The sequence below is a fragment of the Perognathus longimembris genome, chromosome 4 (assembly GCF_023159225.1).
Source record: "Perognathus longimembris pacificus isolate PPM17 chromosome 4, ASM2315922v1, whole genome shotgun sequence".
NCBI lineage: Eukaryota > Metazoa > Chordata > Mammalia > Rodentia > Heteromyidae > Perognathus > Perognathus longimembris.
Genome location: NC_063164.1, coordinates 24,798,061 through 24,816,463, shown reverse-complemented (window position 1 = coordinate 24,816,463; position 18,403 = coordinate 24,798,061). Strand labels below are relative to the sequence as shown.

The window sequence follows — 18,403 nt, the reverse complement described above, 5'->3', positions numbered from 1 at the left end:
TTCCCACACTTAGTCTTCTAGCCAAATCACTGCAGAAGGCACTAGGAGCCAATGCACATTTGTAACCAGTGTTATTCTAGCACTCAACCTTCTGGTCCATTTATTTTCTTTGTTCTAGCCCAGCTTTCCAAATCCTTCCCTTAGCTACCAAGATGCAGTACTTTTTGGTAAGTGAAAGATGATATCCACACATGTGAATGCAGAGTATATAAAGCTCTGGATGGTAAGTGACTAAGAAAATCACTAATATCATGAGGGCAGGAAGGGGAATATTTAGTAGTAAATGCTGTAGCAATAAAAATATCCAAAAATACTCAACCAAACTAACAAATTGACTCATTAATGAATGTTTGATTCTGGTGTGTGTGTGTGTGTGTGTGTGTGTGTATTTAATTGGAGTTAAGAGTCTCAGACTTTCCTGCCCAGACTGGCTTAAACTGCAGTTCTCAGATCTCAGCTTCCTGAGTAGCTAGGATTACAGATATGAGCCACTGGTACCCAGCTTTGGTTCTGTTTTTAATCTTCCCACATACATAAGGACCACATTTGCAGAAGGATTTATTGTTTCATTTGCTAATATATTATTTTTACCTCCAGCAATCTGTAAACAGTAAAGTTCCATAAACTCAGTTTTTATTAAAATTATAGAGCATAAAGCAACATCTCCCTTTGTAAATATCTCTTCTTCTTATGCAAACTAAATCGAGTCCTTTCCCTGTACCCTGCGCATGCAGAATGGTGAATGGGGGTTTATAACTGGCTGGGTTCAGTAGGTCCAGTTCTGCTAGTTTATTTATTGGAGCATCTCAGAGAAGTTGTTGTGCAATGACAAGAAATGTCTTTTTGAATAATTTGAATCTGGGCACCTTTCTCCTTTCATTTCCTTTTCTCTTCTATCTCTTGTAAATCTCCTTTCTGGTTTCTGTCCTCCCAGCCTTTCTTTCAGAATATACGTCGTATCAAATGCAAATTAAGAAAATCTCGGCAGGACCTGCTGGTGTGGAGGGCCCCGCAGCGGAGAAAGGCTGACCTGCGGGTGGTGGCAAGTACAGGGAGATGGAGCATTTGCAGCCTGCTGAAAGCGTGACTGGTTTATGGGCACTGCTGAGTTGTTTACTTATTGAACACAGCATTTTCAAGAGCTTTCTTTTTTTTTTTTTTAAAATCACAAATATGGTGCTGGTCCTAGGGACACAGTTGGGGGTAAAAAGGAAAAGTATTGCTGCCCTAATATGGGGGAGGGAACATTAATTACACACGTATGTGCTAATAAACATCGCAGCTCCGATATGGAAGAGGAGAGCTAGAATTACTATTTAACCCTCTAACAGCTTGGTCATCTTAAGTCATCTGTGTGCTCTGTCTGTGTCTCTGCCTGTGTCCTTCTTTTCTTTTTCCTCCCACTTTTCTTCTTGTAAAGCAGGGGTAGAAAAGATAGTTAACACTCTCTGGTGCTTTATATCCAGTTTTTTTGTTTGAATCAAGATATCCTTGAGCCTTCCCTTAACCTTTTCTGCCCCTTCCCTGAGGATATTATTATCCCCATTTTAGATACAAATAACAGAGTAAGACATTACCATACAGTGACTAGAGGAGTGAGTAAATTAATATTTGCACTAGGGGACTTGGGTGACAGAAATGTGTCACAAGCTCTAATTCCAGGCCACCAGATTTAGTAACTCCTTTATCCAACCTATGTCAGGGAAATGGCTTTATATATATATATATCAACAGTGAGAGAAAATAACCCCGCTCCCTGCGTTTTTTCCTCCCCCTCTTTTTTTTGCAGAAGTTAGGAATGGATCTCAAATATAGAAACGTGTCTTCATAAATGCCTGCCCACCCCCAGAGTTGACAAACGACAGATTTCCCAAGATAGCTGCCACACACTCTCTTGGTTTCTAATCTGTTTCCATCCCCTAGTAAGTCCAAATATACGCCCAATCAGACTGCCTGAACTTTTGAGTAAACACATTTGTGCCTCGGTGTTTCTCCAAGCCCCTTGGAGAAGGCGGGCAGGACCCGGGTCCGGGTGGAGGGAGGTATCCAGCCCTGCCCAAACGTGCTGACCACCGCGATCCCACTGGAAAGCTGAGTGTGGGGCAGAGGTGTTTTAAAAATAAAAAACAAAACAAAACAAAAACAACCAACGTTTATTTGTTAAGAGCTAAAGAAGGGAATGCTTTTGCAGATATAAATTGACATGTTAAATTTCACAAAAACCTTACGTATAACTAAAAATGAAGAAGAAGAAGAAGAAGAAGAAGAAGAAGAAGAAGAAGAAGAAGAAGAAGAAGAAGAAGAAGAAGAAGAAGAAGAAGAAGAAGGAGAAGAAGGAGAAGAAGGAGAAGAAGGAGAAGGAGGAGAAGGAGGAGGAGGAAATGCTTGGCAGGAGAGGGTTGGGACAGGGAAGGGCACATGAGGTCGGCTGGTGGCAGATTGTTTTCTCCAGATCAGGCCTGGTGCTGGCCCGGGAGCCCCCGCACTCTCCTTTCTCCGCCTCGGGCTCCTCTCGGACTGCCAACCTGCCCTCCCCCGCCCTCCTATCGGAGGTGCCACCGTCACCTCCTCCGAGGCTGCCGGGGATGCTGCATCACTCCGCCGCTCCTCCCTTGCCCCCACCGTAAGGCATGCGCAGTGCGTCCTGTGCCGGGCAACGGCGATGGCAACAGCATCAGTATCCGCATCCGTACCCAAAACCCCGCTCGGGCGCGCTCCCCCGGGGGGGGGGGCGGGGCGCACCCCCGCGCCGCGCGCGCCCGTTCCCCTTCGCCTGCGCCGCGCGTGCCCGCGCCGGTCTCTTTTTTCTCTCTCTCTCTCTCTCCACCTCCCCCCCCCCCCGCACCCCCCGCCACGCCGCGCGTCCCCGTGCCCGCGCCCCGCGCGCAGCCTCAGCATCCTCAGGCCGGGTAGCAATTTCCCGCAGTCCTAGGAGCGGCCGCGCCCGCCACGGGGAGGGCGCTGGGGAGGCTCCAAGTTGGAGGGGAGGGGAATACCCCTCCTTCCCCTCTGCGGTCCACTCCGGGAGGGGCCGGGAGGACAGTGGAGGGGAGCGCGCCGCCCAGCCCCGAACCCCGAACCCCGAGCCCCCTGCCGGCGGCGCGGCACCATGCGCGCCCAACCGGCGTGACCGGCTCCGCCCGCAGCCGCCCAGCCGCCCAGCCCCGAGCTCTCACCAGCCACACCGAGCTGCGCCCGGGAGCTATGAGCCATGAAGCCGCCCGGCAGCAGCTCCTGGCGGCCGCCCCTGGCGGGCTGCAGCCTGGCCGGCGCCTCCCGCGGCCCCCGCGGCGGCCCCTCCGGCCCGGTACCGGCCCGCGCCCCGGCCCGCGCGCCGCCCGGCCGCCTGCTCCTCGTCCTTCTCCTGCTGCCTGCGCTCGCCGCCTCATCCCGGCCCCGCGCCCGGGGGGCTGCGGCGCCCAGCGGTGGGTATGGCCCCGTGCCCCGGGCTCGCCTTTCCCCCCCGGGGCCCTGTAAAGGAAAGCGAAGGGCACGCAGGTCCGTGCGCTCTGGACGTGTCCCTGGCTTGGCCTTTCCGAGCCGCCCTGGCTGCCTCTCTCCACCCTTCTCCTTCCCAGACCCCATGCCAGTGCACTTTTGCAAGTCCATTTCGGTTGCATTCACCACTAACTCGTCCCCGTTACTGTCGCTTCCACGGGGAGGTATTTAGCGGACCCCGGGTCCGTCAGTGATCTCCATGGAACTTGTGGAGGGGAACCCAAGGAAGGGAGCAAGTTGCTTCGTGCTTTGGTGCAGCCTTAAGATGAATGCGGAAGGGTGTAATGGGTAACAACAGTGGCAATAATAATGCTTTCCAGCAAGCTTGCAAATTAGGGTGAGGGAGCCCTACTTCGGGGGAAGGTGTGTGTGTGTGGGGGGGGGGGGGGAAGAGACAAAAAATTAAGAGTCCCAAGGACATACGTTTGTCAAGAACCTTTTGATTGGTATTAGTTCAAAATGCTTGTGATTATAATGAGCAAGTAAAGGATACAAAGTTCAACACATCGTTGATTGGAAATCTCTGAAAACCCAAAGCTGGCATTGAAAGAAAAATAAATTGGAAAGCTGCCAGCATTTGTATCCCTCTATGGCAAAGACCTCCCCCCCTTCTCATCTCTTAAGTTGAAAAGAGAATTGTCCATTTTGTTGAAAAGAATCAATTAACATTCTGGCCCATGAATTCAACACTCAAGTTATCCTAGGAATGACTGCTCCCAGCTCTCACATGGGGGTACTACTGAGGAAGAGTACAGTGGAGCTTCTGTGGACCCAGAGATAGGGTGGAGATGAGGGTCAGGACCCTTGAGCATGTGGACTTGATGACTCTCCTTTAAATCCACTCTGCCCTCTCCCCAGAAATTTTACATGTATGGATTTGAAGCTGGCTAGAAAATGGGTACAGAAAAAGCCTTATTGGCTACTAACCTATTCAGGCCCTTTCAGTGTAACCATAACTTGCCTTTTCTTTGTCTCCACTTCTTAACCTGCTTAGAAATATAAAACTTTGTTCATGCACTTAATGGAGAAATGCATTTTAGAACTTCTGTATTTATTGCACGTATATGTGTGTGTTTGTGTGTTTTTGTGCTTCCTGTCCCCCACCAGCTCCGCATTGGAATGAAACTGCAGAAAAAAACCTGAGAGTCCTGGTAGATGAAGACAACCCAGTGCAACAGAACAGCAGCAGTAATATCAGTTACAGCAATGTAATGCAGAAAGAAATCACACTGCCTTCAAGACTCATATATTACATCAACCAAGACTCAGAGAGCCCTTATCATGTTCTTGATACAAAGGCAAGACACCAGCACAAACATAATAAGGTAGGCAGGAGGCTGGGTATGCCAAATCAGCTACCATGAACCGTTTTCTTTTGATTTGATTTTCTGCCATAATCAGATCTCACCATTTTTACTGCAGCATTTTATTAAGAAAGCAATTAATTCTGTGATAGGGGAGGAACTGGAGGGAATTAACTTGGAATCTACTGGGACAGGGTGTGCAGTTGGTTCTTCATTGGCTGAACTGGGACTGACATGTTCAGATGGCTTTACAGGCTTGATAGCTGAGCGATGGCCCATGTCTCTTCTAGGTACATTGGGCACTACACAATAGAGTGGATGTGTTTATAGTCCTGATTGGTTTCTGGGAGCCTTTACATAAGGGTACAAGATTCTCCCTCCCATCGTATAAATCCTTCATTTCCCGCGGACAAGATTGTTACAAAAAGTTCTTTGGCCAACTTTCCCCACTGTTCCATTTAGAACTTCAGTGTTTAATTTATGCTTACTTTTTGTAACTGATCAAGAGGGAAAAAGTATTGCCTTTCTATGTTTGATAGGTAAACAATTTGACATTTAAAAACTATTAAAGCATTCTGTGTAGGGGGGGCGGGGAAGGGTGGTGTTTGATACAGAGCCTTGCTGCTTAGCCCAGGCTGACCTCAAACTCTCTATCCTACTCCCTCAGCCTCTTTAGTGCTGCAATAACAGGCTTGCACCACTATACCTGGCACGACTTAGTACTTCAAAAGAGTATGCAAACCAGAAAAAAATGGTTTGCATAAGATGAAGGCCAATTTTGGTTGACATCATCTTTCAAGACTTTGTGTGCAATATGGACAGTTGCTTTGCTTTTAGATTGGTTTAGAACATCTTGCTGAATTTAAAAAAGACGGTTTTATAACCAGAGTTTAAGGTGTCTTTTTGCCTGCTTCCTACTATTTGTTTGAGTTGCTGATACTTTGAACCCCAGATGGATTTACGCAGTAGATTATCAGTGCCTCAATCCATTACTGTAAGTAGATAGTAAAATCTGTGCATTAAAGATTTCATTTTGAGATATACCTATTCAGTTGAGGAGAGCTGTCACTGTCTAAACATGTAGAAATTAGGAAAAACATCTATGATGTACATCATTGTTTGTATTAGTTTACTGAAATTTAGGTGAATAATAACGCTATGCCCAGTTTACAAACCAGAAGATAGAAATTCAAGGCTTTCAGGTAATTCTACCAAAGTTAGAAAGAAGTATCATAAAACTTCAGAGACCCAGATATTTAATTTTTACAGTTTTCTTTTTAAACAAGTCAAGTGTCCAGAAATGTGTCCTTCCTATGGAACATTGGTAGAGAAAGTAACTTTTCCCTCCCACATGGTTGCCCACGTTGGCTAAGCTATTGGGTTTCTCCTCTGTCAAGGTCTTTTCTCCAGAAGCTTCTCTGGGATTTAATGGACTAACATGTCATGTCTCCTCATTTTTCTTATGGATGGGAGGAGTTAATGTGTCCTGAAGGCACATCCCAGACCCTCTTGACAAAAAGTGTTGAAGACAATTTTATAGCTCTCCTTATGATGGCTAACCACCTAATTCTCTTACTCCAGTGCCTTTGCACAGGTTGCTGGAGGAAGCCAGAAATGGCCTCAAAGTCCATTTTATGGAATTCCCAAGCCCCTCTCAACTGAGATATGGAACAAAATTTCAGTGGAACTTGTCTATAACAGGTTTTCGAGGCTATGATGAATGCTTGTCTGATAGTTTAGCCTATAGGGCTGTTTTACGTGTGGGACATGATTTAATTGTAGTACATCTGACTTTCTGTTATAATAAAGTCTGTTAAACCTTTACCTACCGCATACATGGAGGAATAGATTTCTCACTGAGCAACGCTTCCTAGCTGTTGGAATGGTTCAGTCCCTCCACTCCCACCCAGCCTGGTAGTTGTGTTTCTTTCCTACTTTTGAAAAGAATGTTTATGCAGACATTAAATTGGGAATCATGTTCCTTCATTTATTAATAGTTTAATTCAGTGTATATTTGTTGGATGTTTCTCATGTGCTAAAGCTGTATTCTCAGGATTCAGAGATAAGAGTTAAGGGTTATAAGGATGGCAGAGACATGATTTGTCCTCCGGGAGACACACACACAACATAGCAAGACTCTAAAAACTGGCTCCACACAGCTATTAACAGTGTGGTTCTTATTTGTGAAGGGCCCTGGCATTTCCTTTTGTGATCCATGATTTTCCTTCTACTTCAGTTTCTTCAGCAGCCTATGAACTAGTGGACAAAAAGTATCCCATATGCAGGTAGCATTTGTAGCTTAGGATGACCTGTCTTAATAACAGTCATGCAAGTCACATCTGTCAGTTTGGCTGCTTTACAGAGGTTTCATTGAGAATTTTCATCAGTTTTGCTTTGATCAGGAGTCAGTTTTGGTTTTAATGTCTGAGAACTGTGGACCTTTCTTCTTTTTCCTCTCCTGATTCCCTTGCACTGAAGCACATCTTAATGAATGCTTTAGAAATGCTGAATCACTGCGCCTCTCTCCTAGATGCCTAGATGGGGGGAGATTTGGAGAGGGAAGTTCCCAGATGTAGGTTGCAAGGCCAAGCTCCACATTTATATCTGAAGAAGCTTCATAAAGACTCCGTGGTGATGAGTCTTTATTACCTAACAGCTATGAATGTTAAAATACTTGTTAACTCTTTCAAAATTGGGGAGTTTGAGACAGATTGGACAAGCACCCCTGGACATGCTATTGTTTCTGAAAAACCTTAATGTTTCTTTCTCAATACATGCTTAAGATTCTTTTCAAATCTCCAAATAGAGTAATATAAGCGGTTCTCCAAATAGAGTAATATAAGCGGTTCTCCAAACTGTGCTTTTTTTTTTTTTTTTTTTTTTTTTTACCGAAGTGGGCCTTCTTAGTAATTATGCTGGTATTCTGGGCATAAACCAAGATAGTCCAGAACAGACAGAGAACTATTTCATAGACCAGTAGTTGTGTTCTTTGAGTTTTGGTGCCTATACAGACTCAGTTTTCTTTCTAGACAGTTTTATTTTCTGATGATATATTATAAATTTTTTAAAGTGGTAGAGTACTTGCCTAGCAAGCATGAAGCCCTAAGTTCAAATTCTAGTACCTCAAAAATATAGAACAAAACCAAAACAATATAATAAAGTAAATATAATAAAATAGTTCTCACTATATAGGAAGTCATTTTTGCCACCATGTAGCAGGTATTGAGGCTAAATGGAAAAATGTGCATTTTGTTTTGTGTGATATTGTAAACTGTGTTTTTGGTCCTCATCCTATTTCCTGTCACACAACTTCTAAAAGTCTTGGGATCTCTGGAGCCACGAGAGCATGTTTGTTCTGGTAATATAATGACTGGTGGCTGTGCCCCTTAGATAGCTTTGGGATAGAGGCTGGGCACCAGAAAGATTGAAGAATGATTAGAGGGTTTGGATTTTCAGTCCTTCTCTTTCCACTCTAGAAGAGAGAGGGGCTGAAAATTAAGTTGATCATCAATGGCTAGTGATTTAATCAATAAAGCCTCCATAAAATCCAAAAGCACTGAGTTCTGCAAGCTTTCAGACAACAGCACATGTGGAGGTTCCTGGACAGAATGGTCTTTGGGCTCTGCTGCTATCTCCAGATGGATGCTCTCAGCACTGAATTGAAATAGTGGACACCCAGTTTTGTCAGAAGAGAATCTTTGAATTGCCAAGTATGTAGGAAAAAAACTACCCACCCCAATGAGGTAAAAAGTGGGTTAAATATTCTGTGAGAGTGAAAGGAAAAAGAACATTTTGCTTCTCTCTTTTTCTCTCTCTCTAACACTTTGATAGTACTGAAGTTTGAACTTCATACTTGCTATTGCAGGTACTCTACTTGAACCATGCATGCTTCCAGACCCCCCCTCCCATCATTTACATTTTGCTCTGTTTGTTTTGAGATAGAGTCTTATTTTTTGCTCCAGACAAGCCAGGTCTGATAGCCTCCTATGTAAGCTTCTGGTTGTAGTTGAGAAGACAGAAATGCGCTTTTTTTTTTCTTTTTCTGTAGATAGGGTCTTTTCCTGGGATAGCCTGGAGCCAAATTCCTCCCAATCTCAGCCTCCTACATAGGTCAGCTTTGAAGCATTTTTATTTATTTATTTTTTGTGGTCCTAGGGTTTTGAATTCAGGTCCTCCAACTTGCTATGCAGGCATTCTAACACTTGAGGCAAATCCCCAGACTTTTTTTTTTTTTTTTTGCTTTATTTTACAGTTAGTGTCATGTGCTTTTTGGTCTTGAATTCTTATCCTTCTGATCTCTAATTTCTAAGTGTCTGGGACTCTCAGTATCTAGAATTACAGGTGTGAGCTATTGTGCCCAGCCCTTGTATCTCTTTTCTATCAAGACTTAACTTTACACGTAGAGAGTGTATGTGTCTAAGTGCAAAAGTATGATTAAAAGTCCACCCTTGGAAGGGCTCCATGCGGATGCCCCCCACTTGTTTAAGTCTGCACCCAGTACCTGCTTTACTTAAAAACCAGGAGGAACATTTTAGATTTATTCATTTATTTATTTTGAGATAATCTGTAAAGGCTATTCCTAGGAAAATTCAGGAAGGAACCTTTTCCTGAGAATTTCTTTTGGTTAAAAATGACTTGTCTTGGGCTGGGAATATGGCCTAGTGGCAACAGTGCTTGCCTCATATACATAAGGCCCTGAGTTCGATTCCTCAGCACCACATATACAGAAAATGGCCAGAAGTGGCGCTGTGGCTCAAGTGGTAGAGTGCTAGCCTTGAGCAAAAAGAAGCCAGGGACATTGCTCAGGCCCTGAGTTCATGGCCTAGGACTGGCCAAAAAAAAAAAAAAAAAAAAAAAAAATGACTTGTCTTAGCTGGGCGCTGGTGCCTCATACCTGTAATCCTAGCTACTCAGAAGGTTGGGATCTGAGGATTGGGGTTAGAAACTAGCCTGGGCAGGAAGGTCTGTGAAACTCTTACCTACAATAAACTACCAAAAAAGAAAAAGCCCAAAGTGGAGGTGTAGAGTGCTAGACTTGAGCAAAATAGCTTAGGGGTAGTGTCTAGGCCCTGAGTTCAAGCCCCAGGCCTAGATAAAAAAACCAAAACAACAACAACAACAACAACAGAAAACTTGTCTTTTGTGTTGGTCAGCCAGGACTCTTTTCTCTTCTGATTGGGAAGGAGGGGGAATGATTTATTAGCATGGCACTGTGTTGGGGCAAGTGTGGGAAGGGGACCCAGAGTTTGGACAGATATGAACAGAATCATCGAATCAAAAGAAACTTCTGTCAATGGACTGACTTATGGTAAACAAGCATCTTCTACTTCCCACAATCCTAGGTTGAGGGCACAGAAGAGACAAGTGTAGTGAGCCCAGTTTTTAATTATTTGTTGCCTTTTTGGTGCTGGGGACAGGGCCTCATGCATGCTAAGCATACACTTTACCACTTAGCTAAGCCCCCAGCCATAAATGGTTTTGGTCATAGTGATCACTTATATTGTCTGCTCTGTCTTAGTAAAAGGTGAACCGCTTGATGTGGCCTGGAAAGAATACCCGTGTATTCTCACTCTTCCTTAGGACGAGGCTGGTTCCCCATTTCTTGACTTTTCAGTCCCTTTGCTCTGTTTTCCTCAGAGTGGGACCAGGAGTCCCAGGTGTCTTCTGTGAAGTGTTCTCACACATTTTTAGAATTTGGGATGGTCTTATCATGACCCTTATCATCAAAAATTAATTTTAAAAAGTCAATAGAGGGGCTGGGAATATAGCCTAGTAGCAAGAGTGCTTGCCTAGTATACATGAAGCCCTGGGTTCATTTCCCCAGCATCACATATATAGAAAACGGCCAGAAGTGGCACTGTGGCTCAAGTGGCAGCGTGCTAGCCTTGAGCAAAAAGAAGCCAGGGACAGTGCTCAGGCCCTGAGTCCAAGGCCCAGGACTGGCAAAAAAAAAAAAAAAAGTCAATAGAAAATCCTCTACTGTATGGAACATGGGGAATTTTTTTTTTCTAGAAGTTTTAGCCTTAGCACCAGCATAGGAGGCATCACTGCTCTGTCCTGACTCGGGTGTATGACTTTGGTAGTTGGCATGTCTGCATTGTCACATCGCCTTGCCTCGGATCAGTTGTGTCTCAACACCAGCTTTCAGATCAGCCTTAGGGGCCTTTCTGACTTTCTTAGGACTTCCAAAGCAGCTGTTTCTAAACCATAGCCCTAGAACTCAAACTTGGAATGGCACTATTTGTATGGCTGGCATGAAGTAGGCCTTCAGTAACTATCTCTTGAGTGAATTGCTCATTGGACACTCCTATGTCAAAGTGTAGTGATTCCCCTGCAGTTTCATGTTATATTCAAGTTGAAAAAAAAAGAACCTCAAGATATATATAGGGTGTTTTTGGCACTGGGCTAGATCATTAGGAGAGGTGATTTTGGTATTGTCTGTGTACTTTTGCTTAACATAGCAGAAATACCTAACCAGACTCCTCCTTCCTTCATAGTTTTCCTTTTAGCCATTTCTGTTACCTGTGGTCAGTGGTAGGTAAAAAGAAGATATGTACAGTAGAACAAAACAGGAAATAGAGAGGGAAGGAGAGGAAAGAAGATTCATCAGCTTTTATTATAGTGTGTGGTTTTATTTTTTCTATGATCTTATTAATCTCTTACTGTGCATATTTTATAAGTTAAACCTTATGAAAGGTATGTATGTATAGGGAAAAACATGGTATGTATAGGGGTGTTATTGTATGTGGTTCCAGGCATGCACTGAAGGTCTTGGTGTGAGTTCTCCCTGGGTAAGTGGGGGATTCCTATAGTAGTGGTTCTCAGATGATCTTTATCACTGTTACCCACTGTGAATGAGCTAATCAGAAGTTGGCCCTGTGGTGGTAGTTGTCATTGTCATGGGATTGATGGTGGAGTAAGATGTGCTTATCTATTCATACACCTTCCAATAAATCAGATTTACATCTGTTCAGTGTTCCGGTTTGTTTTATTCAGTTCACATTCATTGAAAACCTCTCTTGAGCCAGCCACTGTGTTAGGCTCTGGAGAAAAGGGCATTAGGACTAAGAGTAGCATCAGTCTCTGCCCTTACTCATGGGTAGCGTTTCAGAATCAAGGCAGCTGATGGTGTGTGGTTCACTTGTAAGAACTGAAGGAGAGAACAGTTTTTGCCTAGAGAAGTTGGAAAAGATCATATCTGTGAAGAAAGAGATGGTCTAGCTCTACAGCAGTAGGAGCTGTGCTAGTGCAGGAAGTGGTGTGAGTAGAACCCACAGGGCAGTAGAGTAGACACTGGAGCAGCAGGGGGACATACACAGTTCCATGTGGGAGTGAGTGAGGAGAACCCAAGTGTGGGACATTTCAGATGATCACACATCAGTGTACATTTGCAATTCATGGGAAAATTAAGCTACTTAATGCTCGAGAAGTCCAGTGGTGTAGATGCAGTCGTTCAAAGTTCTGCTTCGAAAAGGATTAAGAGCTGATGAAGAGGCAGACAGAGCCAGAATTGAAGTCCAACCTTTTCTTTGTAGAGCCCATGCTGGAGAAAGATAGGGTATATTGGGGATGGTAAGAGACATGCAGGGAGAGAGAGAGGTTGGATTTATTCCATATCACATAATAGGGGTCCTGGGGCTTAAATAGAGTTTGTGTTCTAACAGGAGAGGACAAGCCATGAACTTGGGACAGACAGCAACAGGAACAGGCATCCCAAGTTCCTGAGGAAGATAAAATAGGGCAATGAGGTAGAGAGAGGCAGGAGAATGGGCCCAGGTTGACAGTTAGGCAGTCATCGTCATATAGATACGGTGGTACGAGTTCTTTACTGAAGCCCCACCCTCACTCCATTCCTTGGTACTTTTCATTTGAAAGTGTTTTCTAAATTTTTGCTTTGGGAACTTAACCTTCAAATTCATATGTTAGTGATGGAATCAGTAGTTAAGATTAGCAGAAGCCCCGAGCGTAGGGTTCACCCTTTAATGTCAGTAATGACTGCAGCTTCTTTGCATGTGATCTATTTTGTCATGTGAGCTGCTCAGCTGTGTGACCATGCAGCTAGAAGGTCTCTCCAGGTGCTGATGCCAAGCTCTTATGCTTCCAACCCCCAGAACCATGAACTACATGAACCTCCACTCCTTATAAATTACCTAGTCTGTGGCTTTCAATTACAGCCCCAGAAAATAGGCTAAGGCACCGTGTGTGTTGGACTTTCTTTGTCTCTGTTGCTTGCTTGGTCCCTGTGGACATTTCAGTTTGGACCTTTTTCTTCCTTCAGGACTAGACTGTTTATGATCATTTTACCATGGACTGCTTTGGGCAGTCCAAGCTGAGCTGTGCCATTCAAAGTCTTGCTACTGTGTGGGTCCTCAGCAATACTTTCTGCTCTTCCTGCTCATGCGCTGACTCATTCTTGCTAACTATGTAACTGGTGTCATTCGGTCTCTACTTATTCTCAGGTTTAGTTACCAGACTGTACTGCAGTCCTTCTCTTACCGTCTTTGCCTGGTGACATTGCCCAGACTTCGTGACTTCACCACACAGTGTGAAAGTAAAGCAGGCAGGAAGACAGCTGTCCTTTTCTGTGATACTGTTGGTTTTTCAGGAATCTCAGAGTGGACCTTAGAGTTATCTTTGGCTCTTCTCTGTCCTTTACCTCCTGACTACAAATAGTTGCTTATTAAGTCCTGACTTTACTTCCTTGAATCCATCCCTCCTCCTCTCTCTGCATTGTGTTCCTGTCATTGCCTGGTGTCTCTGTCACTGTCAATCCATCAGTCCCATTGCTGACAGATTAATCTCAGTGGAACACTTATTGCATCACATGACCCCTTTTATTCACATTCAACAAGCATAATTTCAGCTAGATAGATTTTCCATGTGGAGCTGAGGAGAGGGTGTAAAATCCTCTGGAGAATTTCTGCCTTTCTTCTTCTACCCCCCAACCCCCTCCCCCAGCTCTACCCCCCACCCCTGTTCTCTGCTTCTCCTGGCAGCATTTTTTTTTCAGGTCTGTTTACCCAGAGGTCAGTACATGGGAGGAGGAAATTCTGTCCGGATGATTGAATACATATCTATTCAAACTTTGGGGCAGTTGTGGAAAAGCTTTAAAATGTGTCTGCAGGCTTTGAAGTCCAAATTGTGTTAAATTCCTGCTTCAGCAGATCCTGCCACGTCCATCTTTGAGATCTGAGTAATTAATTGCTCCTAGTGAATGAGTTTTCTGAATGGAAATATTTTATCCTTTCAAGAATGTCCATAATTATACGGCTTTATTCAAAGAAAATATTTAGTTCACAATTAATACAGGTGCACTTTACCCTTATGAAAGACCGATTCATTCTTGTAATTCATCCAAAGCCCACAGAATGTCTGAGTTTTACAGGGGATCTATCATGTTTAGCATTTATGAAAACTCAGTGCAATAGTAATAGAATTTATTACTAGGGTTTTTATTATAAAAAGGGTAGATCAGGTTATGATATTTTACTCAGGGTAATGAGACATTAAAAACAATCCTACTCATTCATGGGAAATTAGAATAAAATCCTGCATCACTGGGCACTCATTCTGGGCGACTGTGAATTAGCTCAGTGCTTAGAATGAAGTTGTTATGTAGGTGTCTTTTCCAGTGAAAGTGGGGGACAGAAGCTAATTTCCTCTTTGGAAACCTTACAGATGAATGAATTTGAGTCCTACTTTCAATTCTATTATTGGAAGATAATTTCTTCACAAGAACTAACCAAACTCTAAATGTTGTTTCTTAAGCTTCTATTTAAAGGTGAAAAAGTTGGACAAGTCTCCTCTGCTGATAGATCTTAATTAAAGAATACTTATGTTCAAATAAACCAATCTATAGAATTATGACTAGGACCCCAGTTAACTATATTGCTATGGACTCAGATCTGCTATATTGCTATGGACTGAGGTGTAGTTGGGGACACTCCCCTCTTTCCAATCCACTTGGCAGTGCCCACTTGAGAGAGTCATCCTACCATGTTTTTTTTCATTCCAGGTGAGTAGGGAGTACATATGCTCCTGGACTACCTCCTGTCCTCAGTGGGGCTCAAGATTAAATTTAGAAGTAGTTAAATCTAAGCATAGATAAAGGCATATCATAAAATAAAAAAATTTTCCAGCCAGGCACCAGTGGCTCATGTGTGCAATCCTAGCTACTCAGGAGATCTGAGTGAGGATCAAGGTTCAAAAGCCAGTCCTGGTAGGAAAGTCCATGAGACTCTTTCATCTCCAGTTAACCACCAGAAAACCAGAAGTGGCTTTGTGGCTCAAGTGGTAGAGTGCTAACCCTGAGCTGAAGAGCCCAGGGATAGCGCCAGGCCCAGAGTTCAAGCCCCACGACTGGCCAAAAAAAAAAAAAGAAAAAGATTCTCCAAGGACTGTAGATGTAGTTTTGACTGTTCAAGGCCCTGAGAATGATCTCCATTACCAGGAAAAACCCAAACCCAACCCAACAGAATAACACAACAACAATCACTGCTCCAGATCAAGGAAGAATTTGGTTTTTGTTTTCTGAGTACCTGCTGAATTCTGTTTTCTGTTTCAGAGCTTCATTTTCCTTGATGATGATGTTTAAGAATTTGCTCTATCAAGTTGTAGTCGCAATCACTTAACTGGATGCTTTGTGTAGTTTTAATTATCAACAGGCCTGGTAAGGCTGGATGTATAATAGTGCTGTTGCAGATGGGTTCTTATGATAGTACAAACCAATCTTTAGAAATGTGTCTCCTTACATTTACCTTTTCAGCTAAGTAAAATGCATTAAATCAACTTGCCTGTCCACTTTCTACATATAGTAGTTAGCTTTTGTCTTGAACCTAAGCATTGTCATATCTATAACTTCACATAATCCACATAGTGTATCCACCAAGAAGAGTGTCATTTCAGTGTTCTGGCTGATGAACCTAAGTATGAAGAGGTCAGGTCAGATGTAGAACATGAGAATCATCAGCCTGATCAGAATGTGGATAACTTTGGTCTCTAGACCTAAAGCCCCTGTTCTTTTATCACATATAGTGATCTCTGTTATTACATTGATACAGATTTCTGACCCTTTTAGATACCTTTCTTCTTGATGACAGGGACCTGTGAGCTAGTGTTACCTAAACTATGTACCCGGATGCACTTTCACGTATATTTACCCTGGAATCACTCTGTTGCCAGCTGGTTTTGTTGTCTCCCGCCCCCCTGCCCCATGAGTATTCCAGGAAAATATCATATTTAAACTGTTGGCATTTGTAGAATACTTTGCTTATGTATGGTATTTTTCCTTATTAATTATCTATCTTTTTTTTTTTGCCTCTATCAGATTCTCCATTCACTTATACTGAACAAGTGGGAGAGTATGAGTGTTGTGTTTGGTGTTCTCAAATTATATGTCAGATATTTGAACCATTCCACAAATAGCTTTTCTTTGTTTGGAAAATGTATTCTTGTAGATTGTATAGGAATATGAAGTTTGGAGAAATAGGTCTCCAAAACAAACTGAATTCAGTAAGAGCTGGTTAAACTACTTTCTTTTCCTTTCCTCTTTTTCTCTCTCCTCTTTTCTTTCCTCCCTCCCTCCCCCATCCCTCCCTCTCCCCCCTACTTGGGCTCAAACATAGGGCCTTGTACTCCTGCTTGGCTTTCTTTTCCATAGCTGATGCTTTACTACTTACACCAAAACTCCTGGCCTGACATTTTGCTAGTGTTGTGCCAAGTTGCGAAACGACCACCAAGAAGGCCACCGAGACTCAGACGTTCCGAAATGCAAAAGCAAGGCAAGGCTTTATTCAAGCAAGCTGCAACTCAGGCCTCGTCCTACCCACCGACACAGTGGAGGTTAGGAGGAAGCCTCGAGCTGCGATTACACAGGGCTTATAAAGGCAAAAAACAAAGTTACAACAATCAGGTGTTCAAGCAAGCAAGATTAGGACACAGTTACAAATCTGATTGGCTCAGGGCTCGAGGCATTCTGGGGGCAGTCAGAGTTAAGCATTCCCAGTGGTTAGAGTTCTAGACGGGCTGGGCCCTAATAAGCTTGTCCTGGGTTTGCTCACAGGGCCTGCTTATCTCAGGTTCACGTGGTAAAGTGGGGTTCACGTGGTAAAGTGGAGTCTGACTTCAAAGTCTGGCACTTCATGGGGCTTGAACTCAGGGCCTTGGGGATGTCCCTGACCTTTTTTTTTTTTTTTTTTTTTTTTTTTTTGCTATTCGTGGGCCTTGGACTCAGGGCCTGAGCACTGTCCCTGGCTTCTTTTTGCTCAAGGCTAGCACTTTGTCACTTGAGCCACAGCGCCACTTCTGGCCATTTTCCATATATGTGGTGCTGGGGAATTGAACCCAGGGCTTCATGTATATGGGGCAAACACTCTTGCCACTAGGCCATATCCCCAGCCAAAGTCTGGCACTTCATTTCTCCCTTTTTTCTTTGGTACCTTGGGAGCCAATCATGGCTCCATTCTGTCCATTTCAATGGCTTGTCTGTCTAGGGGATGATATAGAGATAAGGCATGTGCCAGTAGGGCCCAAAGTAGTAACCAAAAACAACTCTGGGGCTGGGGATGTAGCCTAGTGGCAAGAGTGCCTGCCTCGGATACACGAGGCCCTAGGTTCGATTCCCCAGCACCACATATACAGAAAACGGCCAGAAGCGGTGCTGTGGCTCAAGTGGCAGAGTGCTAGCCTTGAGCGGGAAGAAGCCAGGGACAGTGCTCAGGCCCTGAGTCCAAGGCCCAGGACTGGCAAAAAACAAAAAAAAACAAAAAAAAACAAAACAAACAACTCTGGTCCCTTGGCTTTAAAGGGGGGCTGTTGGGTGGATACAAGTCCTGCATTCTTCGGGTTCCCATGTGAGAAGCTTGGTGGATTTTCTTAAGGGTCCCCTTACCCAGCCCTTGTGGCAAGATAAGTTTCCCTTCACAAGTTTTCCACCAGTCATTGTTTCCTTCTCTGTTCGGGGTTTTGTGGGCCATGGGAATTTTCTTTATCCACTCCAAGTCTTCTTGGGACCCTACCACTTTGAGCTCCACACAACTCCGTTCCCAGCACTCTGCTGGCTGATTAGAGACAAGTCTCTCACAGGGACCTTTCTCTGCTCGGGCTGGCTTCGAACTGCAGATTTCAGATCAGTGAGTCTTACAAGAGGCCACTTTACTCCACAATTAAAAGCAACAAGGTGGTCCACACAGAAGTAGTTTTTAAGCATGCTCTTACCTGGAACTTATTAAGGGCCAGTATTAGATCTTGACAAACTTGTAGTAATAACCTGTGCTTCTCTGTGAGCCTGCTGGAAACTGTTACAAAAAACCTACTAAGAAGCTGGAATGGCAATTAAACATTTTGGTAGCCATAATTCTCATTTTCTCACTTTGCAGTAATTATTTAGGACAATTTTACTTCCAAATTTCTTATCTAGAAATGTATTCTTGATTTCCAAAGCCTTTTTACTAACCCAACACTTTAGCCTTTATCTGCATTGGAAAAACTGAAGCTCACAGGCATTCTGAAACCAGGTGCCGCTTTGCCTACAGACTGCTTGTTTCAAAAGAGCCTCTTTTTTTTTTTTTTTCTTTCTTCAGTCCCAGTTACTGCATGGCATG

At 43.8% G+C, this 18,403-nt stretch overlaps 1 protein-coding gene across 3 annotated transcripts in view; it reads left to right on the top strand.

Moving 5' to 3' along the window:
• Positions 1-3,211: 3,211 nt before the first annotated feature.
• The window catches only part of Adam23 (ADAM metallopeptidase domain 23), a 173,130-nt gene continuing 157,938 nt past the window's right edge, over positions 3,212-18,403 (top strand). For all 3 annotated transcript variants that reach the window (XM_048344883.1, XM_048344882.1, XM_048344885.1), the window contains exons 1-2: positions 3,212-3,425; positions 4,606-4,823. In XM_048344883.1, coding sequence (XP_048200840.1) covers positions 3,212-3,425; positions 4,606-4,823 — 432 coding nt within the window. The remainder of the gene's footprint in view (positions 3,426-4,605; positions 4,824-18,403) is intronic.